General features: G+C 39.3%; 1 non-coding gene, 1 pseudogene and 1 gene segment (V, D, J or C); 2 read left to right on the top strand and 1 right to left on the bottom strand.

Annotated features, from left to right (window-relative positions):
• Positions 1 to 14,147, bottom strand: part of LOC142385530 (immunoglobulin kappa light chain-like) — a 158,116-nt pseudogene extending 143,969 nt beyond the window's left edge.
• Positions 172 to 243, top strand: trnae-cuc (transfer RNA glutamic acid (anticodon CUC)). Its single transcript has one exon. It is a non-coding gene; the product is annotated as a tRNA-Glu (tRNA).
• A 6,235-nt stretch (positions 14,148 to 20,382) lies between the features above and the next one.
• Positions 20,383 to 22,498, top strand: LOC142385711 (Ig kappa-b4 chain C region-like). The segment is given in 3 exon segments: positions 20,383 to 20,397; positions 21,266 to 21,380; positions 22,066 to 22,498. Coding segments are annotated over 3 exon segments (453 nt in total).
• The last annotated feature ends 511 nt before the right edge of the window (positions 22,499 to 23,009 follow it).

Raw genomic sequence — 23,009 nt, 5'->3', positions numbered from 1 at the left:
CTAAAGCGTGAAACTTGTGCTTGCTTTGATTCATTCTCCAGATGTGCACAATTGCTTTCATCTAAGGCTAAAATGTTCACAACTTCAGTACAATGCACTATGCCAATTAATTTGCCAGTTAGGAAGAGATACCACAGTCTTGCAACCTGTACCGTGTGCACTGCTTTCGGGTCCCTGATGGTCTAGTGGCTAGGATTCGGCGCTCTCACCGCCGCGGCCCGGGTTCGATTCCCGGTCAGGGAATGAGGGAATCAGGTTTTGGCACTGTGAGTAGCGTAAACCAAAGACATTTCTAATGTTGTTTTCCAATGACATGACAAGAATAGAATTTAATCGAGCCCTGTCACAAATTCAATAGGACGTTTGTTTGTAACGAGTCATCCTATGCGCACCACTTGATTTGAAATAACACTTTACAGCCAGCAGATTTACTACTTCTCTTTAGAGAAGGGCTCGCTTAACTCTTTCCAGCAGCTCTAGGACCATTGTGGCTTTTAAAAACTAAAAGAATGATCAAGTTTTTCTGATACTTTGATGTGTAACACGGTGCTTAATAACATTTTGAGCAGCAAAGCCAAATGCTATTTGTCATTAAATGACATGGGCATCCACGAATGATACGGAAAAAGAGAAATTTCATGGTCTATTGTCGGACAAAATGTTTTTGTCCGCGGACTTGGAGCATTTGGTGATCTGGCAGGTGCTGGCCGTCCATCCATCCGTCCGTCTTGGATTGAGTTTGAGGGAGGCCCGTTTTTTGTGTCGTACGGCACTGTGGAATCTAATCTTCCCCACTTGCTTTGTAGAGGAGGAACTTAGAATGCACATGAGAAAACAGACCATCACTTTAACTGAAGAGTCTTTTAGATCCGATTCTTTATATTGGAAGCCCAAGAACCAGTTGGAGCAGTCGTAAGTTAAACAAAGTGTTTATTGGAGGTCACAGGTCAAAAATCAGCGCTGGACTTGGAGAGACAGAGTTCTCGCATGAAATCCGTCCGACCAAGTCCCGAGATCTGGAAACATTTCATATTTATGTTCACCCTCATCTCAGAGGTTGTACCTACATTTGACGACGCATCATTGAATATTTACTCATGCTGTGAGCAGGCCATCCACCGTCTTTGTCATGTTCTTTGGATGTGATAAGCGATGTGTGTGTGTGAGTGTTGTTTCAGGCGTGCACCTACTGTACCAGACCTATCTGTCCTAAGAGACGCTTTATCTGACCTAGTTATTTTTATCCCGCTACGTCATCTTAAAGTGTTGGACATACATTTGCGTTGTATGAGCAGAGTGTAACGTACAAACTAGGAACATAGATTATCTAGAGAACTACAGAATATGAATACATAAAGTCTAAGAATAAAGCCAATTTATAACATTCCCCCTCTTGGCATGATTTCATCATGTCAACCTTAAAATGAGGTAGGAGTGTTATATTCTGTATTGTCACCCCTGTTAGCGGCAGCCAACCTGGCAGGGCCCCAAACTGCAAGTCTGCGACCAATTTAAGGTGCAGCACAACCAGAGGAGATTTTTTGTCATCATTATGTAAGCATCAATGTGTAAGCTGTTCTTCATTGCGTTATCAGCAGCAAGCAAGTCTTCATTGCACAGGCATGTGGAAAATAATAAACAATAATAATAATAAACAATTCTAATGCGTTAGCAAAAACTTTTCTATCAGGAGTATTCCCTCATTTTGCTTGGAACAGAACCTCTTTCCGAGAGGGTTAAGACCTTCATAACTCACTGATTATAACTCTGCAAATGAGCACATTTCTTAAAAACTATAAGTGTCACGCCTCTACGTGTATGCAAGGATAAAAATTTATATTATTCTGTGTGTATGTGGCCCCGAACCCATCTTCTGTGTGGAAAACTATATGTGGTTTGAGCAGTGTCAAGGCCCTGCTCACCCATAAGCACCATCATAACACATAATAATAAATAACGAAGCTACAAAAAATTTCTAACATCTTGGAACTCAAACAGTGCATAAGGCAATTAACATTACCAGCAGGCTTGTCAACCCTTTGCAGCGAATAGGAGCGAAAACCCGAATGCTGAACCGGGAAAAATTCCCCTATGGCCCCGTTTCCACTTGGCGACCGACCACCTCATCACCTTTCAAAGTCTAAGGTCCCGCGCCAAACAGCCGAGTCACCTCGCTGGCAATGGTTATACTAATGATTGGTTGACTTATACCCAAAAAATGATTAATCAGCTTAATAATTACATGAAATAAAACATATGAACAAATACAATTTTTTTTTTTTTTTTTTTTATGTCCACGTGATGAGTCGTGTAGTCTCTTCTGGTCCAATCCTGTCATTGCTTGGTGCTTGGTTCTCCTCATGGCTGAACGTCTGTTCAGCATTCTGATCCGGACCTAATCTTGGAAGGAGAGGTCACCAGTACGTCACTTCCTGAGGGATCTTCAGCATCCCTCTTCCCTAACTAATCTTGTTTTTAGGACAATTTCAAGAGAGAATTTCCGCTGTGTTATGTTGACAGTGCTTGAAGATTGTGTGCTTGTTCAACCATCATCTTGGCATGATGGGCACGGCCTTCCAGAATTTCAGATGGACTCCCTGTCCGTTGCTTGGCTGTGAGTCCTGTAGTGGTTCTGAATCTGTGGATTAATAATTAGTCGGAGAACAAATCATGCAGCACACCAGAGCAATTTTCATTTGCCCTGTATCTTATACTCAGGACATGTCTTTCTTGTCCTCACTACTGGGCACAGGTTTAGTCCTAGTGCCCAATTCATCATTTCCTTATGTCCCCCAAACCAAAACCAAAACAACCAAATAAAATAAAACAAAAAATAAAAATAAAATACCAATAATGAAAAAAAAATAACCCAAAACAAAACAACTGGCCAGTTGATATAACCCTTGTGTGCTCATATAAATACTCAATGCTGTGCAGCGTTCCTGCAGAATTCAGTACCATCAATTTCCTTTTGCTGTGGAAAAACTTCAAATCATTTAGAGAACACATCAACACAGAGACACAACACAAAACAAAGACAAAAGAAGACAAAAACACACACAGAATTTTGTTGGGAAAACTTGAGAAGTAATTAATTGCCTAACAGCTCCGCTGCAGTTTCTGCTCCTGTGCTGTTCTCTGCTGCAGGACAGAAATGTTAGTGGTTAGCATTAAGTTTTTTCCGGCTCCAGTTGAATCAGAAACTTGCCTATTGAGCTTTTCATGTTTGACTCTCCCACCCCAGGCGGAGAATGAAAATGAGCATTGCAGTGATTGTAACCATTGATGTTACTGCCACTGTGGTACTACAGTCTAGTCTCCAACGCAGTGTTTTCTTCTCTTTCATCGTCAGTGGTCTGTTCAGAGTTTTAGTCCCAGTGATGCAGTCTTTGTCAGTAGGTGAGGTTCCTCAGTCAGTGTTCTTTCGGTGGGATCTGGAGCATGAGTACAGCGAGTCTTGTGGCTCCAGTTACTCAGTCTGTCTCCTATCAACCATACCTTTACACAATCCGATGTAGCTGCAGCTACCTTGTTTGGTCCCGTCCACAGAGGAGAGGACCAGTCACGTTTGTTGACTTTCTTTAGGACCCAGTTTCCTACTTCAACAGGTGAATTATGGCGGTCCTGTTCCTTAGTGAGCATTTCTGTAACCTGTTGAGATATACTCATCACCGTGTTATTCAGTTGTTTCACTTATTCACACAAGTTTTCATACTGTCGTAGAACAGGGGGTGAGCCTGTTGGTGCAGTAGCAAGGGCGTAATTTTGGGTAGGGACGCTAGGGTCACGTCCCTACCAATATTCAGCCCCCTACTCAGGGTCTCCGCGGATCCTTAAAAAGTATTAAAAAGTCTTAAATAAAAAATACTTTTTTAAGGTCTTAAAATGTCTTAAATTTCGCCGATTTTCGAAGAGTGGCATTAAATTTCATCTGGGCGAAATGAAAGAAAGATATGTCTGGAGAGACGATTTTCTATCGCTCTGTGCACAATATGGCGACCGCTGACGTTTTGTGTGTGCGCCAGTACTTCCGGTGAAAACTTCCGGTGATTTGACAGCTAGCGCGTCAGGTTAGGGCCAGTGGCCGTAAACAAAGGTTAATTTATACCCGAGAAGAAAGATGATAATATAACGTAGCTAAAAAGACTAGCTTTCTTCTGTAGCCTAATGCTTACCGATTTAGCAAGCCTAGCAGCCTAGTTGCTAATGCTAGCCGCAGTAACGTTACCAAACATACCTGACGTCAAGGAGTTGGCTGAGCAGGGGCAAGAGTATGGGGCTGGCAGAGTTAACTTCATAATGGGTGAGTGCAGGTTTCATTCACTTGTTTTCATTCTTTCACAGGATTGATTCACTTCATTGGTTTATCCGATTGCTGGCCGCCGAGCCATTATGTGTCTGGGTTTGTGTAGGTTACTGATCATGGTTGTTAGCAGTCGATAGTCAGGTTGTATGATGTGTGTGAGAGTGTGTATTTTTTCTATGGGTACGTGCCATTGACTGTATGAGCGGTCTGTGCTCGTTTTTATTTATTTGATTAGATTGGAGATACTTTATTAATCCCGAAGGAAATTTGATTTTGTCGTGTGGTTTATGCTGCAAAGTCACAGTCCATATATGGACAGCTGACTATTGCATAAACCAGTCTGTGCTTCACGTGAGTTGTCCAAAGCTCTGGTTTAAGTTAACTTGGGTAGTAAAATCGTTTTGCTAGCTGTAAAAGCACAGTAGACATAACTCGAAAATTAGGTTCAATTATGGATTTATTTTGCTCAGAGCCTCAGACAAACAGACAGACAAATGGCAGCGAAAACACGCTCCTTCGCAGAGGTGTGACAATTGGGCACGATTGTGCTGTAGTGTGTGGTGTTCCCTTGTGCGTTCAAATCTTATGCGATCATGTTGACACACTGATTCAGTATCACTGAAGCACACATTTCACACTGGACTTTTTTCAACACCGAACAGCCTAGAGTGTAGTTTTTATATATATTTTTGCCGCGGTAATGGTCTTCATTTTTATTCTTAGAGGTCTTAAAAAGGTCTTAAAAGTCATTAAATTTGTTGATTAAAAAATGTGCAGATACCCTGCATTATATGAGTTACATTGCATAACACTTAGCTGACTTTTTTTTATCCAAAGCGACTTATAAGAACACATTATTGGTTACAGTCTCTGGAGAATTGTTGGGTTAGTTGTTTTGCTCAAGGTCACTCCAGGTGTAAACAGAGGTAGCCTAATCGTGGGATTTGAGCTTGCAACCCTGTGATTTAAAGACCAACTCCCTAAAAATTAGGATGGCTCGTTAACATATAGCATCTGCATGCCATTAACTTATGATTGGTAATGCAAAAAAAAAAAAAAAAAACTGCACTTTTATGTCCCCACCAATGTCAAAATCAAAGTTACTCCCTTGCGCAGTAGTAAATGGACAGAGTCTTTTCTCCCTGTCCAGCCCTCATGTGGGACAACCTGACAACATTCATGGTGGCATCTGGAGTAAATCTCAGGTTAATTAACATCATAGGGAGAGTTTCAGCCCAAGTTAACTTTTTGTCTGCACAGAGTTTGTTGGGCCTTTTTGATGGTTCTTATTTGCTCTTTCCACTCGTCCTTGTGAAGCTGGGGGATAGACTTCACCGAGCTTATGTCCAGTTCCAAACATCTGTTCCATTTCTCTTGGTTCTTCATAAGAGAAGTGAGTACCATTGTCTGATCTTATCACTTCTGGTACCCCAAATATTGGAATAATTTCTCTTGTAAGCCATTTAATGACTTATTTCTCTTTTACATTGTCTTGCCTTCCAGATGGAGCAGCTGCTGCTTGAGTTGATGTAGGTGTTTAACAGGGCGCCGGCTGAGCTCACAAAAACTTTTCTTATAAACGGATTAATCTTCCTTTTCCAATCAGAGCGGCTCAGACCTCTAATTATTTAAAATGTTCTAAAATTCTCAGTTTGTTACTATGGTTGAGTGGCATCTCTTTAACTGTAAACATAATTTTATTTATATTTCATCCATTCTATCCAATGCTATACTGTTTAATTCAATTATCATTTATCTGCAGGATTAGAAACTGCTAATCGTGTTGATATATTGTTTCTCTTGTATGGCTCTCTGGTCACTGGCTGTTTTTGAATGCGTCATAAAAACAAAACTTATCTTGTCTTGTTATGAATCAGTCTCACTGCAGCTGTAGTTTTCCTCTTTAAGAAAGCTATTGGTGGTATCTGCCTGTAGCGCCTTTTGTTGTGTTTTTGTTAATATCCTAATAATCTAACCTATTTTAAACCTCTCTATAAAGCACTTTGCTGCTTTGTTAAGAGAGCATTTTAATTGTTTCATAGATCTGCTGCAGTTAAATAGTTAAATGGTATATGGATATTGATCACTAGCAACTCAGAATTGGTGAAGAGAGGCAGAGGAGGCCTATTTAGATCAGCTAACTTTTTGGAGTTATGTTAATATGATCTCTAAAACAATAACGGCTAACCTTTACTGCTTTAAGATGATAACCGGCTGTTTGACATCTGACTGTCTGGCCTTGCTGTTAAATCCTGATTGTTCAACCTATGTCACATGGTCTGACTGTCTGATCTCAGTCCTGCTTCAGGTGGAAATCATAAAGTCTCACTTTGTAGAACATTTGTTTTGTTCCAACAGCTTTTTCAATCAAAGGAGGAAATATTCTGAACGCTCTGCTTGTGTAAATCTTATTTCAGCAACAACTTGTATGAATGTCTTGTTTTCCTGGATTTATTTTGGACATTGTATTGCTTCTTATCTCTTCACTGCGATTCTTGCATTGAAAAGCTGTTTTCAGTTTATCTAAGTACTTTGGTATCTCTCCTAATCATATTCATGTTAAAATAACTAGATGTAGTTCTTGTACTCTTAAAGTACCGGCCAATGATCACTCAGAGTCTGTAGATAAACTTATTGTTTGGACTGTCCTTGCTCTCAGGCTGAATGAGAGAAGAAGAAGCAGGATTGAGATGAGACACTCTTAGGGTGATAGTATTTTATGACAAAGAGAACAACTAATAACATTATGGAGCAGCTTGGAGGTTATCAGTTATCTGTTGGAGCTTTTAATCTGTGTGATTCATTATTTACTATGATGCTGCTGCACAGCTGATCTTTAGTTAGAACCCTTAGGCCCAGCCTCCGACTCTGTTGATTTTTTCTTTTTCTATTTTGTCTCTCATGTCTCTAAGTTGTGATTTTGCCACTTGTGCCTGAAGGGAAACCAACTCTGTTCTGTCCTGTTCCTGCTCTTCCATTTCATTATCAATGTATTGAGTGACGTGGGCAGCCCATAATGCATATGTCAAGCTTGCTAGTCCGACCACCTTTTTCAGCGTAGATTGCACACAGGGAGTGAGTGAAGCTTCCACTGCTCCTCTAAACAGCATCTCAATGGTGTCACTTATGGCTGGATCCTCGCCAGTTCTATCCTGCCATAATTCTCTTACCCGGAGCAAATAAGCTGTCCCTCTCTCATTTCTATTAGGTGGAATTCGGCACAGTTCCGCTGATCTCATATGTATAGGGAACTTCTCTCGTATCTGTGGCCAGAGTAAATATACAAGCTGCTGGAGGGGCTAACTGTCTGGGTCCAGATCAGTTCGGCAGAGTCGTTCAATTTCTGTCAACATGCCCAATGACGTGCATGAGGCAAATACTCGTCTGAAATCACCCAGGGCTGGGACTATTCCAGCACATGCTCCCAAGAATGCCTTAATCCATGGTGCCCCCCCTTTATTTATGTCTGGTAACTGGGATTTAATCATTGCAGTGTCCTGCAAGGAGAATGGATTATATGTGGTGGTAATGCGACTATCACTAGTAGTCGCCGTTATCAATGGCATCTGATGATAATTCCGACGGGTGTCTGTACAAGAGTGAATATTGCCACTACTCAGTTTCTGAGCAGGGACATGTGGCAGATCCCGACTTTGTGACCGGTCAATCTGATTTGCCTGTTCAATCGGTTTTCTTTGCTCAAATATGGACGTCAGGTCACGTACTGTGGGACCACCATGTGCATCCCCTGATCTATTTATGTAGACAGGTTCAGATGGTGTAGCCCATGATCGGGTTACAAATGAATCACTTGAATGTTCTGAGGCCGGAGGTTCCAGAGTTCTGGTGGTGAATGGATTAGTGCTCTGTCGTGTCGTTACGTTCAGATACTCTTTTGCTTGTGTTTGAGAGTTAGTATCTCCTGGGAATGGAGCTGTTTGCAGTATGCCATTTTTAACAACCACTAAATTACCCATCATGGGAGGTGTAGTGTTGGTTAGTGCCTCTGACTTAATTGGTTCAGTTTGAGGCATCTGTTTCTGGAGAGCGTCCAATAGCCTGCGGGCCTCAGCATAAGGAGGAGGAGAAGACAGTGTTGTCTTATTCTCCTCGGTTGCCGTTATGTTGTGTAGAGGTATCTTATCTTTTTGTGTGACATGATGTGTCCCTGGAGAAGATTGCGGCCCTGCTGGCATGAGGTGCTGTATTTGTGCGGAAGACTGTGTCTGACAAGAGAATTCAACTTCACCTAAAAAACACTGACAGTCCGCGAGAAATATTGATGCCTTTTTTTCTTCTCTATCTGCTCTCGCTCTTTGCAGTATGCCTGCCTCTTTTAGCTGTGTTGTTGCTGCTTGTTCTTTACTTCCGGTTGCTTGTTTTAAGAAGATACTGAACTCACTCAGCTTCGGCAAAGCCCCCTCCCAACATCCTCCAAACATTCCTCTTTTTTGCATCTCTCTAGTCCACTCTACAAACCTATCAGTCCCCTTTTTTTCTTCTTCTTTTGGGACCTTTTTTTTCCATCTCGTCAAGGTGTCAAATAGTACCGACCCCAAAGAGCCGGGTTCACATGTTTTCCACTCATTGATCATTGTTTGTGACATATTTAGATATTATTACACGTGTTAGTCAGAATGGGTGAAGGGCTCAGTGCCCGAGTGGTAGGACCCGTATCAAGAAGCTTAGTTTAGCAAGTTCTAAAACTCCTGTGCGCTTGATTCGCTTGGGGTCATTTCCCAGTCCACCACTCGTTTTACTTCACCAATTTCTGAAACACCCTATCTTACTTCCCCCCTTTTTCTATTCCAACCCCAAAATGCACAAGCCACTCGAGATCTGTTTTCTGTCACAGCAAAAATCTCTTCAAATGGCGAACCACCCCCACAGTTTCATTAAAAATAACAAACTCTTGCCCTGTGTCCTTTATGATTTGTCAGTCTGACCACCACTGTGGATAAGTTTACAGACCCTTCCCATGAGGATAACACTTTATTCTTCTTGTCTAACCACCCAACTGCGGACGTTTTTACGGACCCTTCCCATGAGGATAACAATTTAGAAGATAACTTCTCACACGGTTTCTTCTATTTGTTCGAATTAAACTTTTTGCAGGACACTTATGTTCTTTCCCTATGTGAGACGATGTGTTTTTATACTTTACGTGTGACCACTCAATAAACCAAACAAACAGTAAATTTATGCTTTGATTTTTACTGATCAGGGGACATCTTAATTCAGACAACTTAATTTAGCTTGTCCAATGTGCAGAAATTTTACATATATTCATATATAAGAGGTTTTTCTGCTCACCTTATTTTCTCGGGCGCCTCGAATTGTCTGAACAAAGTGACCCCCTCAATCAGCTCCGGCAGTCCTTCCTCGGAGTCAGTCCAATTCACGGGGTCGCGGCACCAGCTGTTAGATCCGATTCTTTTATTAGAAGCCCAAGAACCAGTTGGAGCAGTCTTAAGTTAAACAAAGTATTTATTGGAGGTCACAGGTCAAGTATCAGCGCTGGACTTGGAGAGACAGAGTTCTCGCATGAAATCCGTCCGACCAAGTCCCGAGATCTGGAAACATTTCATATTTATGTTCACCCTTATCTCAGAGGTTGTACCTACATTTGACGACGCATCATTGAATATTTACTCATGTTGTGAGCACGCCATTCACCGTCTTTGTCATGTTCTTTGGATGTGATAAGCGATGTGTGTGTGTGAGTGTTGTTTCACACACATACAGTAGATACAGTAGCTGTATCTACTGTACCAGACCTATCTGTCCTAAGAGACGCTTTATCTGACCCAGTTATTTTATCCCGCTACATCATCTTAAAGTGTTGGACATACATTGCGTTGTATGAGCAGAGTGTAACGTACAAACTAGGAAGATGGATTATTTAGTGAACTACAGAATATGAATACATGAAGTCTAAGAATAAAGCCAATTTTTAACACTTTTGGGAATTTCATCCCTGAAGTATATCAAGCAGAAATAGAAAATGGAGGAATGGATGGTATTAGGGGATGAGCAGATTTCCTATTGATCATTCAGTCAATGGTTCTTCAGGATTTTTATTGGAAAGTCTCTGACTAACTTCAACAGGGACTTAGATCATTTCCACGATGCTGTTTATCAGTGGATCAATAAGTTTGATAAGTGCTAATTTGTAGGATCATTGCAACAGAGATCTACCAGTAAATTAGACTGTCTGAATCTTTCATATCTTGCCAGAGTATTTATTATTTAGTAAAATAGATTATCATTAGTCTAAAACGTTGATGAATATAAAGATGATTTAAGTCATGAATTGTAAATGCTAAATTAAATAATACACAGCGTTATTATGTGTTATATGTTCATATATTTTTATTTGATATCAACTCATAAACTCATGATTTTTTTGTTGAGTAACTTTGTTTATCTCAGAGTCAGAGAGCCGTGTCTCTGTGCAGTCAGAGGTTTTTGTACGGCGGCTCACTGAGTTTGTATCACTGTGGTACACGTTCGGTGGAGGAACCAGACTGGATGTTGGAAGTAAGTTTATATTACATTACAAATTCAACAGGATGTTGTTAATTAGTCTTTAAAATGTCTTATTTCTAATGTTGAAGGATGAAAAATCTGTCTTTTTCCAATAGTTTCAGTTTTCATATATTTGAGTCTGCTCTTCTGTCATGCAGTTGAAGTGAGACCTGAGTCAAAATGTTGGAACAACGTTCATTTTAGACATAAATTCAAACCGCTTGATGTGAAGGAAAGATGAAGCGTGTTCACTTCTTAGGATAGTTTTCAGGTTTCCAACACCATAACTGTTGTCTCTTTATTCGGTTTGCTTAGAGTTTGAAACCATGTGAATAATTCTCTGAATTCTGGCTCATGTTTACTTGAAACTTGTTTGATTGTTCTCACTTATTTTTTCTATTTTTCAGTTTTAAACTAAATACTGCATGTGTAATGTTAAGATTGTTGAATACCAGGAAACATGCTTTAGTGATGTTTTAGGACTTCTTTGACATTTTAATAGAAAATGTGTGATTATTCTGTCTTTGCTGACATGCATGAGAGGTTTCTGATAGGGAAGTGAAACAAGGTGTGAGAGACTGTTGGAGCAGAAGGAAACTTGTGACTGAAACTCCTTAAAGGAGAAAATCTTCTTTCTCAGAGTAAAGGTGTTCAAGTGTCTGGTGTTTGACAGCTGTATGGCTTCTGTGCTCTAAGCTGATTGGTGTCTCCTAGGTAATGCCCCTCCCACCCTGACAATGTTAACCCCTTCCAGTGAAGAGCTGAAGAAAGGGAAGGCCACTTTAATGTGTCTGGCCAACAAGGGCTTCCCCTCAGACTGGAGTCTGTCCTGGAAGGTGGACGGCAGCAGCAGCAGCAGCAGCCTGGAGGAGAGCAGGAGCCCCGGGGTGCTGCAGAAGGACGGCCTCTACAGCTGGAGCAGCACCCTGAGGCTCCCTGCAGACCTGTGGGAGAAGGCCAGCTCTGTGACCTGTGAGGCCACCCAGGCCTCCCAGACTCCAGTCTCAGAGACAGTGAGGAGAGACCAGTGTTCCCAGTCCTGACCTGACTCACTGGGACTCTGAAACTGGTTTTAATCTCTTTCAAGTCTCACTGTGTATTCTGTCTTTCTTTCTGTCAATAAATGCATCAACATTAACAATTTTGTTTCTGTTGTTGATCTTTCATGTTTCAAATCAATAAAGATTTCTTTAATTATGGCTCCATTCATCAAATGACTTTTTTCTTTGCCACACTGTTTATATAACAGTCAGACCATCAGTCAGAATAAGACTTAAAGCAATAAAACCTTTATTCAGTTTGACTTTTATTTAGACTTTTATGACTTTGCTTCAGATTTGTTAACATTAACTTTACTGAAGCCTTTTAGTGAAGGACCAACTCGTTTTTTCACACCACTGAAGGAAGCTCTCTGTTACTGAAGTGCATTTGGGACCTCATGTAGAAGTCATCAGTAGTGTTCTGTATTATTATGAGGCTTACAGATATCACAAGAATCCCTGCTGTCATATGTTTATATACTGATGAGGATGATAGATCAATGAAATCCACAGGGGAATGGCTTTAACTGCCTTTTTTAACAGCAGTAGATGACAGTGTAACACTGACTGTTCCTTCAGAGTGACATGACACCGTCTCCTTTAAACTGTGTGATGTAAAGGAGGTCAGAGCTGCTGTTAAAAATGATAAGAAAACAAAGAAATGTGTTTAAGAGTGTACCTCATATGTGCTCCTTTGCTTGTGCTCTGTTATAAACTTTGTTTCTTTACATTATAAGATAAAGAAGGTATCTCAAACTTACTCTGATACTGTGGCTTTACAACAACAGTTTATGTCATTTATGTGTATAATAAATTAAATAGAACAGATGGAGTATTACCAGCTTGATTCTAACAATCTTTCATATGGACATTATTACCAACAATTCTCTCAGAAACTGCTATCTGATCAGCAGTATTTCAGTGATTAATTGGCTGTTTTCTTCTACTCATAAGGATCAATGAAAGGACACAACAGTTAATGAATGGACCTGAGAAAAAAAAAGTAGATAGCTGGTTTTTCAGACATTTTTGAACGTGTATAAATAAATATACACGCACACACACACACACACACACACACATATATATATATATAGGCAGCCCCACCCCAGACTCTGAGCTGAGTGGGATTAAACAGGTAAAGAAAATGGAAAACAGATTTTCAACTGTTTGCAGGTACTTTTTAAAAATAAAACATATTCATTATTCATGATTTGATTTTTTTTTTTTTAAGTAAATAAACATATATTTATTGATCTAAATCAATGTACTGTTGAATAGGAAGATTTAAACTTTTCTTCTGGAACATCCAGTCATTCATTTATGAAAATGGGGATAACTGAGGAGTGCATTCATGCTTTTCTAACTGGATATAACTGAGATGATGGTAAGTGATGGTGAGGTCAGAGGTCATGAACAATTTTTTTATGGATTTTCACATGTTCTTGCCTCACGTTTTTTAAATCAGTCAGATAAGAAAGGAAGCAATAAAATATTTATAGATGATTAATAATTTAAGTAATATCTATTTTGCTTCACAGAATTGTGTGTGTGTGTCCTCAGTGAACTGTATCAGTCTCTGCAGCTGTCGGTTCAGTTTCTGTTCAGGCTGACTGAGGGAGGTTTTTGTACGACTGTTTTTCACTGTGTGAACACATACTGACTGTTGATAACATGGAAACTCTGACAGTAATAAACTGCAGCATCTTCAGCCTGAACTCCACTGATGGTCAGAGTGAAGTCAGAGTTTGATCCACCATCTGTGAAACGACCTGGAGTCCCTGATACTCGACTTCCAACATAGTAAAAGAGCAGTTTGGGAGTTTCTGCATCTCTCTGTTGGTACCAGGCTAAATGGTTGGAGCCATGAACACTCTGACTGGTTTTACATGTGATGGTGGCGGAGCCTCCCACAGCAGAGCTCACTGCTCCAGCCTGAGTCACTGTGACCTGACCTCTGGACTCTGAGGATACAGAGACAAAAACATAAAGCAGCTTCATGCTTTTGTCGGCTTCATTTCAGAGGGACGGATGTTCATAGAGGAGAGGAGTTTGATTCTCTGGACTTTACCTGTGAAGCAGCAGCAGAGGAGAGTCCAGATGAGGACGCAGATCAAAGTCATGTTTCTGATGAGGAGGATTTCTGTGGCTTCTGGTGTCATGAAGGTCAGCTGTCAGTCATCCAGTGTTCAACTCTCAGGACTATAAAGTCTCCCAGAGCACTGGAGCATGGTGCTGCTGATGCAAAGTGGCTCTCTATGGAAATGCTCTGACTGACTCCAACAGGGAGTTGGAACTCTCTGATGATGATTATTATAAATAGATAAATAACGTGTTTATAAGTCAAGTGTAATGGACTTATGGACTAATAGAGTGATGGACCTGTCCAAGGTGCACCCCGCCTAATGCCCAATGACAGCTGGGATAGGCTCCAGCCACCTGAGACCCTGGATTGGATAAAGCAGCTATAAAAAATGATGAATGGATTAAAAGATTTGTATCTTCATCTCCCAAATGATTAAAAAGTGTAACGCAGAGGAAAAGGTAAACACAATGATAAACATGCCTTTTTCCTCTTGCTGGTATGGAACTGAACATTTATTTATATTTTCTGAATAGTTGGTCAATGGAAATGCTGAAAATCAATACATTTTTTAATTGTTTCTGTTAAACAAATGTTCAAACTTACGGAGTTTGTGCTTTTAGGGCCCAGTCAACACACAACGGATACATTTGACCTCATATCAAAAACATCATAATGGTGGAAAATTTTTAGTTGTTTAACAAAGCATGATGCCAAAATATAACCATGTCTTTATTCACATCTCACCCAAACATACTGCAACACTGAGCAAAGTTGAAAGGTGAAAAGCGCTTGGACAATAACGCCACCCTACACCTCTTCCCACCTCCATAAAAACACTTCTGAACATGTAAAAGATGTGCTGTGTTATATCTGTGGAATTTTCACACGAGACAAAATGTAAGTATGTTAAACTTTATTCAGACAACCATAAGAATATAATGTTCTGGAAGCACTGAAAATATAGTGATGTTACTATAAAGGAGCTGAAAGTAGCCTTTATAGAGAAAACACTTTGCTCTGTGGAAAGATTTCTTGTTCTGGAGTGAGTCTCTTGAGTCTTTAGACACTTTAGCTTTAATCCTGTTTGAAACATCCCGCTCTGGGATTTCATCCTTATTTTATAGGAGAGAATATAATTTAGGATTGATAGAATAATGATTCATTTATACAATGACTGAGTTAGGGTATGTCTGGTCTTATCAGTGGATCAATAGCTTTAATGTGCTGCTGATTCAAAATATTCATCAGTATCTGTATCTTTTTTTATTTGTTAATTAATGTGATCAGAATATCTCACTTCTGTAAAAAATGTTTAGCAGGACAGCAATGAATAAGTCTTTTTTCATAACTCAAGGAATATTTTTACACTTTTGAGTGATATGTAAAAATATGAATCCACATGTAAAAATGTGATTTGTTGCTCTGTGTTATTTTCAGTTTTAATACGATAAAGTTTGATGAGAGGAAAATGTTCAGAAATAAAAAAAAAAGTTTGGTGAGTTAGTTTGTCTCAGAGTCAGAAAGCCGTGAGCCGTGTCTCTGTGCAGTCAGAGGTTTTTGTACGGCGGCTCAATGAGTTTGTATCACTGTGGTGGACTTTTGGTGGAGGAACCAGACTGGAAGTTGGCAGTAAGTTTATATTGTTTTTATGGAGAAATACAAGATTTTATATTTGAGGAATTATTTGAATATCTTAAACTGAGTAAAATATGTTTATTCATCATTTTAAACTATTTCAGGATTCATAGTTTTACTTATCTTTGTGGAAGCCGGTAGATCAGCTTTGATGATATTTTTCTATGTTTATGTCAAACTGTATTTTAGAAGCTTTAAAATCCAAAGACTAAATTTGACCAATGAGTGGTTTAAATCTTAAATTCTCTATTAGAATAATGCCATATGTGAAATTTAATTTGAAATAGTTTGCAGTGTTTTTTCAAACAATGACTTCGCTCCATCTGAAGAACATTTAATGTTAGAACTGGTCTTCAGAAAATTCTTATAACTGATGTATATTTTAACTTTTGAGAATGTTGAAGTAAAACTTATAATGTCACATGTGTTTGTTTTACATCCCGTACAGTTTCAGATATTTCTGGTAAAACTATGAGATGATTTTCTGTCTCTGCTGAGAGGTTTCTTAAAGGGAAGTGAAACAATGTGTTAGTCAGTGACTGATGGAGCAGAAATGACATGTGACAGAAACTTCTACAAGTGGAAAGTCAACTCTCTCACACTAAAGGTGTCCAACTGTCTGCTGTTTGATTGACAGTTTTATGGTTGCTGTCCTCTGACCTGACTGGTGTTTCCTAGGTGATACCCGTCCCACCCTGACGGTGTTCCCCCCCTCCACAGAGGGGCTGCAGAAGGGCAAGGCCACCCTCATGTGTCTGGCCAACAAGGGCTTCCCCTCAGACTGGAGTCTGTCCTGGAAGGTGGACGGCAGCAGCAGCAGCTTGGATCAGAGCACGAGCCGCTTTGTGCTGCAGAAGGACGGCCTCTACAGCTGGAGCAGCACCCTGAGGCTCCCTGCAGACCTGTGGGAGAAGGCCAGCTCTGTGACCTGTGAGGCCATCCAGGGCTGCCAGACTCCAGTCTCAGAGACAGTGAGGAGAGACCAGTGTTCCCAGTCCTGACCTGACTCACTGGGACTGGGCAAATATTTTAACGTTTCTGCATTCTAATAGTTTTTATCATGAAATTTATTTTCTGTTTCTTTTCCTGTCATCTGTCTCAATAAAGGTTTCACCAAATTTCAACTTGAATTCAGACTATGAAGAAGTTTTTTTTTCCAAGTCAAAATGTTTCCATTTGAATTCTCGTTCAAATCACCAATCTTAGTCTAATTTAAACCCATATATGTTTAAAGTGTGCCAAATTATTGTTGTATACTTTGTTTTTTCATTTTCTTATATTTTAATGCAATTTTAAAATGATGCCTTAAATGTGCTTTGGGTGAAATTACAAACATTTGAATAATGCAGGACAAAAAGGGAGAAGAAAGTTCAGGGTTAAACTTTACACTTTGGCAAAGGTTTTATGGTGCATGAAAAATAAAACATCACATAAACATACATGGAAAGTGGCTCTCTATGGAAATGCTCTGACTGACTCCAACAGGGACTTGTCTTTATCATCATTATTATCATTGTTGTTGTTTGGCTGATTTGCAGAAAAATGCGCTCTTGATTGCCTAAAAAGAAAGGACAAATAAAATTTGATCTAAAATATGGATTTTTCAAGGTCTGCATTCAAATGTTGTGAGTTTTTGTTTGACATAAAAGTTTATTCTTTAAGTCATAATTTGATCAGCATCACTGCTGACAATGGGAGGCACGTTTATTGAAACATACTAAATCAGTTTTTGGTCAACTGTTTCAAAATATTTACTATTAGTAAAAACCTTTCCAGTAGATATGTGAAAGAACCTGGATACAGATGATTTGTAACTAACAGACTGCATAACGGAGGTTTAGGGAGGTTTATCTCTGAGTTAATGCTGATATATCTGATCCCATCCAAGATATCCATTTCAACACATTTGGTCCTTCATGGATCTCAGATAAATATCTGATGCTCAGAGAAAATAATCTATACAATAAAAGACTGATTAGTTTTTATCTCTATTTGTTAAGATGAAGTCATTCATACTTTGATAATGGCTAACACAAAAGCAAAACATGAATTTAAATATAAAAACTGATTATTCAAATCACAAACTTAGTCTTAATAAGTTTTGTTGCTGTCATATATTACTTATGATAAAAACTGTAGTCATATATTGATGGGTTTTATTTTCTCAGCATCTGTTGAGTCCTTTCAGTTCCTCTCCAGCTTTGAGGTTTTTGTACGAGGTTGTTTCACTGTGTGAACGGGCGGCTGTTACGCTGCTGACAGTAATAAACTCCTGCATCTTCAGGCTGAACTCCACGGATTGTCAGAGTGAAGTCAGTCTGTTGTGCGTTTGCACTAAAACGTTCTGGAATTCCAGACTGACGATATGTAGTATCATAAATCAAAAGTTTAGGAGCTTCTCCAGGTTTCTGAAGGTACCAGTTAATGTCATCACCTATAGGTGTGCTGGCTTAACATCTGACAGAGACAGTCTGTCCTGGAGCAACAGACTGAGATCCAGGAGTCTGAGTCAGGGTGATTTCTGCTGATGAACCTGGAGAAAGAGGAGATGAATTATTGCAACAAATCTAACTGGAAGAAAAGTTTAAAAACAGAGAATGATGGTAAATGCGTCTCATTTCTCACCCTGAACAAGGAGCCCCAGGGTGCTCAGCAGCAGAGTCAGTGGCATCATCATCATTGTGCTGCTGGTGTGTCAGTGTCTCTGAAAGCTCTGGACAGCCACTGATCAACACTGACCTCTTAACATCTGGGAGCAGAGAGGCAGGACACATATGCAAACACACAGAGTCAGTCAGCTGGAGCTGTGCTCTACATGTCAGGATGTTTCCTGCTCTCTGCTGAGATTATTACTCCATGTTCTTTTAGTTTTCTACTTAAAATGATCTTTTTCACAATGGTTTGTGTTTTTAGTATTTTGGGTCCTTTCAGTCTGACTTAAAAGTTAAACCTGAACATTTGGGATCAAAGCATACAGCAACTTAGAAGCTGTTCAGAGGGTTTCAGTTAAACACTCTGTAATGAATTTTCATTCATATCAGTCATCATGGAACATTCATTATATATGTAGTCTATCTTCCAATGCTAAGGAACTTCTTCATCTTACTGAAATTTCCAAAACTTCATTTGATTTAAGAAATTTCAGTTTACAAGGTCAAAATAAACACATTTAAATGTAATTTTTTTAAATTTGGTTTGTCTTTTAAATAGAATCTGCCATTGCATGTTCTTCTATTATTATGTAACCTCTTGTTATCAGAAGAATCCCTGCTGTCATATGATGATGTACTAATCAGGCAATAGATGAATGAAATTCACAGTGAATGCCTTTAACTCTGGTCAGGACACCAGTTTTATAACAGCAGGTGGCATTGAAACACTGACTGTTATTTCAGAGTGATAACACAGTGTTTCTGTTTAACTGTATGACATAAAACAGCTTGGACCTGGTGTTTAAAAAAATATTTAACAAAGATAGAAATTGTGTCAAATAGTTTCCCTCTCATGTGCTCCTTTGCTTGTGTTCTATCATAATAGTTTTCTATACATATATACATAAATAATACAAAAAAAATGTATATATAGTTATTTATGTCTGCAGAAAATATTTGTGGAATCAAAGCTTTCGATTGTTTAAAATCATTGTCATGTCGAGCTTTTCTAAGCTCAATAAATGTGATTAAAATCTTATGGTATTGAGAGGATGTGCAGATCGCTGATAATTAGGATTTTGATTTTAAATGTATTTTCACTTTTTTTTTAACACACATAGTTGAGACGGTTGAGATGCACAATTAACCTGAGGTCAAAGGTCATGGGGGTAATATATTTCATGAACTCATATAGTCCTTATTTCTTTTATATATAAATCTATCAGAAAAATAAGATTAATATGAATTTTGCCTGGATGTGATGGATGAATTAACCTTTAACTGTTTAATAACCTCTAATGTGTGTGTCCTCAGTGAACTGCATCAGTCTCTGCAGCTGTCGGTTCAGTTTCTGTTCAGGCTGACTGAGGGAGGTTTTTGTACGACTGTTTTTCACTGTGTGAGCACCCACTGACTGTTGATGTTATGAGCACTCTGACAGTAATAAACTGCAGCATCTTCAGCCTGAACTCCACTGATGGTCAGAGTGAAGTCAGAGTTTGATCCACTGCCTGTAAAACGACCTGGAATCCCTGATAAACGCTGATTAACATACTTGATGAAAAGTTTGGGAGTTTCTCCATCTCTCTGTTGGTACCAGGCTAAACGATGGCCGTTGCCATCAACATAAACATTCTGGCTGGTTTTACATGCGATGGTGGCGGAGCCTCCCACAGCAGAGTTCACTGCTCCAGCCTGAGTCACTGTGACCTGACCTCTGGACTCTGAGGATACAGAGACAAAAACATAAAGCAGCTTCATGCTTTTGTCGGCTTCATTTCAGAGGGACGGATGTTCATAGAGGAGAGGAGTTTGATTCTCTGGACTTTACCTGTGAAGCAGCAGCAGAGGAGAGTCCAGATGAGGACGCAGATCAAAGTCATGTTTCTGATGAGGAGGATTTCTGTGGCTTCTGGTGTCATGAAGGTCAGCTGTCAGTCATCCAGTGTTCAACTCTCAGGACTATAAAGTCTCCCAGAGCACTGGAGCATGGTGCTGCTGATGCAAAGTGGCTCTCTATGGAAATGCTCTGACTGACTCCAACAGGGAGTTGGAACTCTCTGATGATGATTATTATAAATAGATAAATAACGTGTTTATAAGTCAAGTGTAATGGACTTATGGACTAATAGAGTGATGGACCTGTCCAAGGTGCACCCCGCCTAATGCCCAATGACAGCTGGGATAGGCTCCAGCCACCTGAGACCCTGGATTGGATAAAGCAGCTATAAAAAATGATGAATAATGATTTGTATCTTCATCTCCCAACTTATGAAAGCATGATGCCAAAATATAACCATGTCTTTATTCACATCTCACCCAAACATACTGCAACACTGAGCAAAGTTGAAAGGTGAAAAGCGCTTGGACAATAACGCCACCCTACACCTCTTCCCACCTCCATAAAAACACTTCTGAACATGTAAAAGATGTGCTGTTATATCTGTGGAATTTTCACACGAGACAAAATGTAAGTATGTTAAACTTTATTCAGAAAACCATAAGAATATAACGTTCTCGAAGCACTGAAAATATAGTGATGTTACTATAAAGGAGCTGAAAGTAGCCTTTATAGAGAAAACACTTTGCTGTGTGGAAAGATTTCTTGGTCTGGAGTGAGTCTCTTGAGTCTTTAGACACTTTAGCTTTAATCCTGTTTGAAACATCCCGCTCTGGGATTTCATCCTTATTTTGTAGGAGAGAATATAATTTAGGATTGATAGAATAATGATTCATTTATATAATGACTGAGTTAGGGTATGTCTGGTCTTATCAGTGGATCAATGTTCAGAATATCTCACTTCTGACAAAAATGTTTAGCAGGACAGCAATGAATAAGTCTTTTTTCATAACTCGAGGAATATTTTTACACTTTTGAGTGATATGTAAAAATATTAATCCACATGTAAAAATCTGATTTGTTGCTCTGTGTTATTTTCAGTTTTAATACGATAAAGTTTGATGAGAGGAAAATGTTCAGAAATAAAAAAAAAAGGTTTGGTGAGTTAGTTTGTCTCAGAGTCAGAAAGCCGTGAGCCGTGTCTCTGTGCAGTCAGAGGTTTTTGTACGGCGGCTCAATGAGTTTGTATCACTGTGGTGGACTTTTGGTGGAGGAACCAGACTGGAAGTTGGAAGTAAGTTTATATTGTTTTTATGGAGAAATACAATATTTTATATTTGAGGAATTATTTGAATATCTTAAACTGAGTAAAATATGTTTATTCATCATTTTAAACTATTTCAGGATTCATAGTTTTACTTATCTTTGTGGAAGTCGGTAGATCAGCTTTGATGATATTTTTCTACGTTTATGTCAAACTGTATTTTAGAAGCTTTAAAGTCCAAAGACTAAATTTGACCAATGAGTGGTTTAAATCTTAAATTCTCTATTAGAATAATGCCATATGTGAAATTTAATTTGAAATAATTTACAGTGTTTTTATCAAATAATGACTTCGCTCCATCTGAAGAACATTTAATGTTAGAACTGGTCTTCAGAAAATTCTTTTAACTGATGTATATTTTAACCTTTGAGAATGTTGAAGTAAAACTTATAATGTCACATGTGTTTGTTTTACATCCCGTACAGTTTCAGATATTTCTGGTAAAACTATGAGATGATTTTCTGTCTCTGCTGAGAGGTTTCTTAAAGGGAAGTGAAACAATGTGTTAGTCAGTGACTGATGGAGCAGAAATGACATGTGACAGAAACTTCTACAAGTGGAAAGTCAACTCTCTCACACTAAAGGTGTCCAACTGTCTGCTGTTTGATTGACAGTTTTATGGTTGCTGTCCTCTGACCTGACTGGTGTTTCCTAGGTGATACCCGTCCCACCCTGACGGTGTTCCCCCCCTCCACAGAGGGGCTGCAGAAGGGCAAGGCCACCCTCATGTGTCTGGCCAACAAGGGCTTCCCCTCAGACTGGAGTCTGTCCTGGAAGGTGGACGGCAGCAGCAGCAGCTTGGATCAGAGCACGAGCCGCTTTGTGCTGCAGAAGGACGGCCTCTACAGCTGGAGCAGCACCCTGAGGCTCCCTGCAGACCTGTGGGAGAAGGCCAGCTCTGTGACCTGTGAGGCCATCCAGGGCTGCCAGACTCCAGTCTCAGAGACACTGAGAACAGACCAGTGTTTCCAGTACTGACCTGACTCACTGGGACTGGGCAAATATTTTAACGTTTCTGCATTCTAATAGTTTTTATCATGAAATTTATTTTCTGTTTCTTTTCCTGTCATCTGTCTCAATAAAGGTTTCATCAAATTTCAACTTGAATTCAGACTATGAAGAAGTTTTTTTTTCCAAGTCAAAATGTTTCCATTTGAATTCTCGTTCAAATCACCAATCTTAGTCTAATTTAAACCCATATATGTTTAAAGTGTGCCAAATTATTGTTGTATACTTTGTTTTTTCATTTTCTCATATTTTAATGCAATTTTAAAATGATGCCTTAAATGTGCTTTGGGTGAAATTACAAACATTTGAATAATGCAGGACAAAAAGGGAGAAGAAAGTTCAGGGTTAAACTTTACACTTTGGCAAAGGTTTTATGGTGCATGAAAAATAAAACATCACATAAACATACATGGAAAGTGGCTCTCTATGGAAATGCTCTGACTGACTCCAACAGGGACTTGTCTTTATCATCATTATTATCATTGTTGTTGTTTGGCTGATTTGCAGAAAAATGCACACTTGATTGCCTAAGAAGAAAAGACAAATAAAATTTGATCTAAAATATGGGTTTTTCAAGGTCTGCATTCAAAT

The sequence above is a fragment of the Odontesthes bonariensis genome, chromosome 8 (assembly GCF_027942865.1).
Source record: "Odontesthes bonariensis isolate fOdoBon6 chromosome 8, fOdoBon6.hap1, whole genome shotgun sequence".
NCBI lineage: Eukaryota > Metazoa > Chordata > Actinopteri > Atheriniformes > Atherinopsidae > Odontesthes > Odontesthes bonariensis.
The sequence above is the reverse complement of the archived record's forward strand: the minus strand, read 5'-3'. Positions and strand labels throughout refer to the sequence as shown.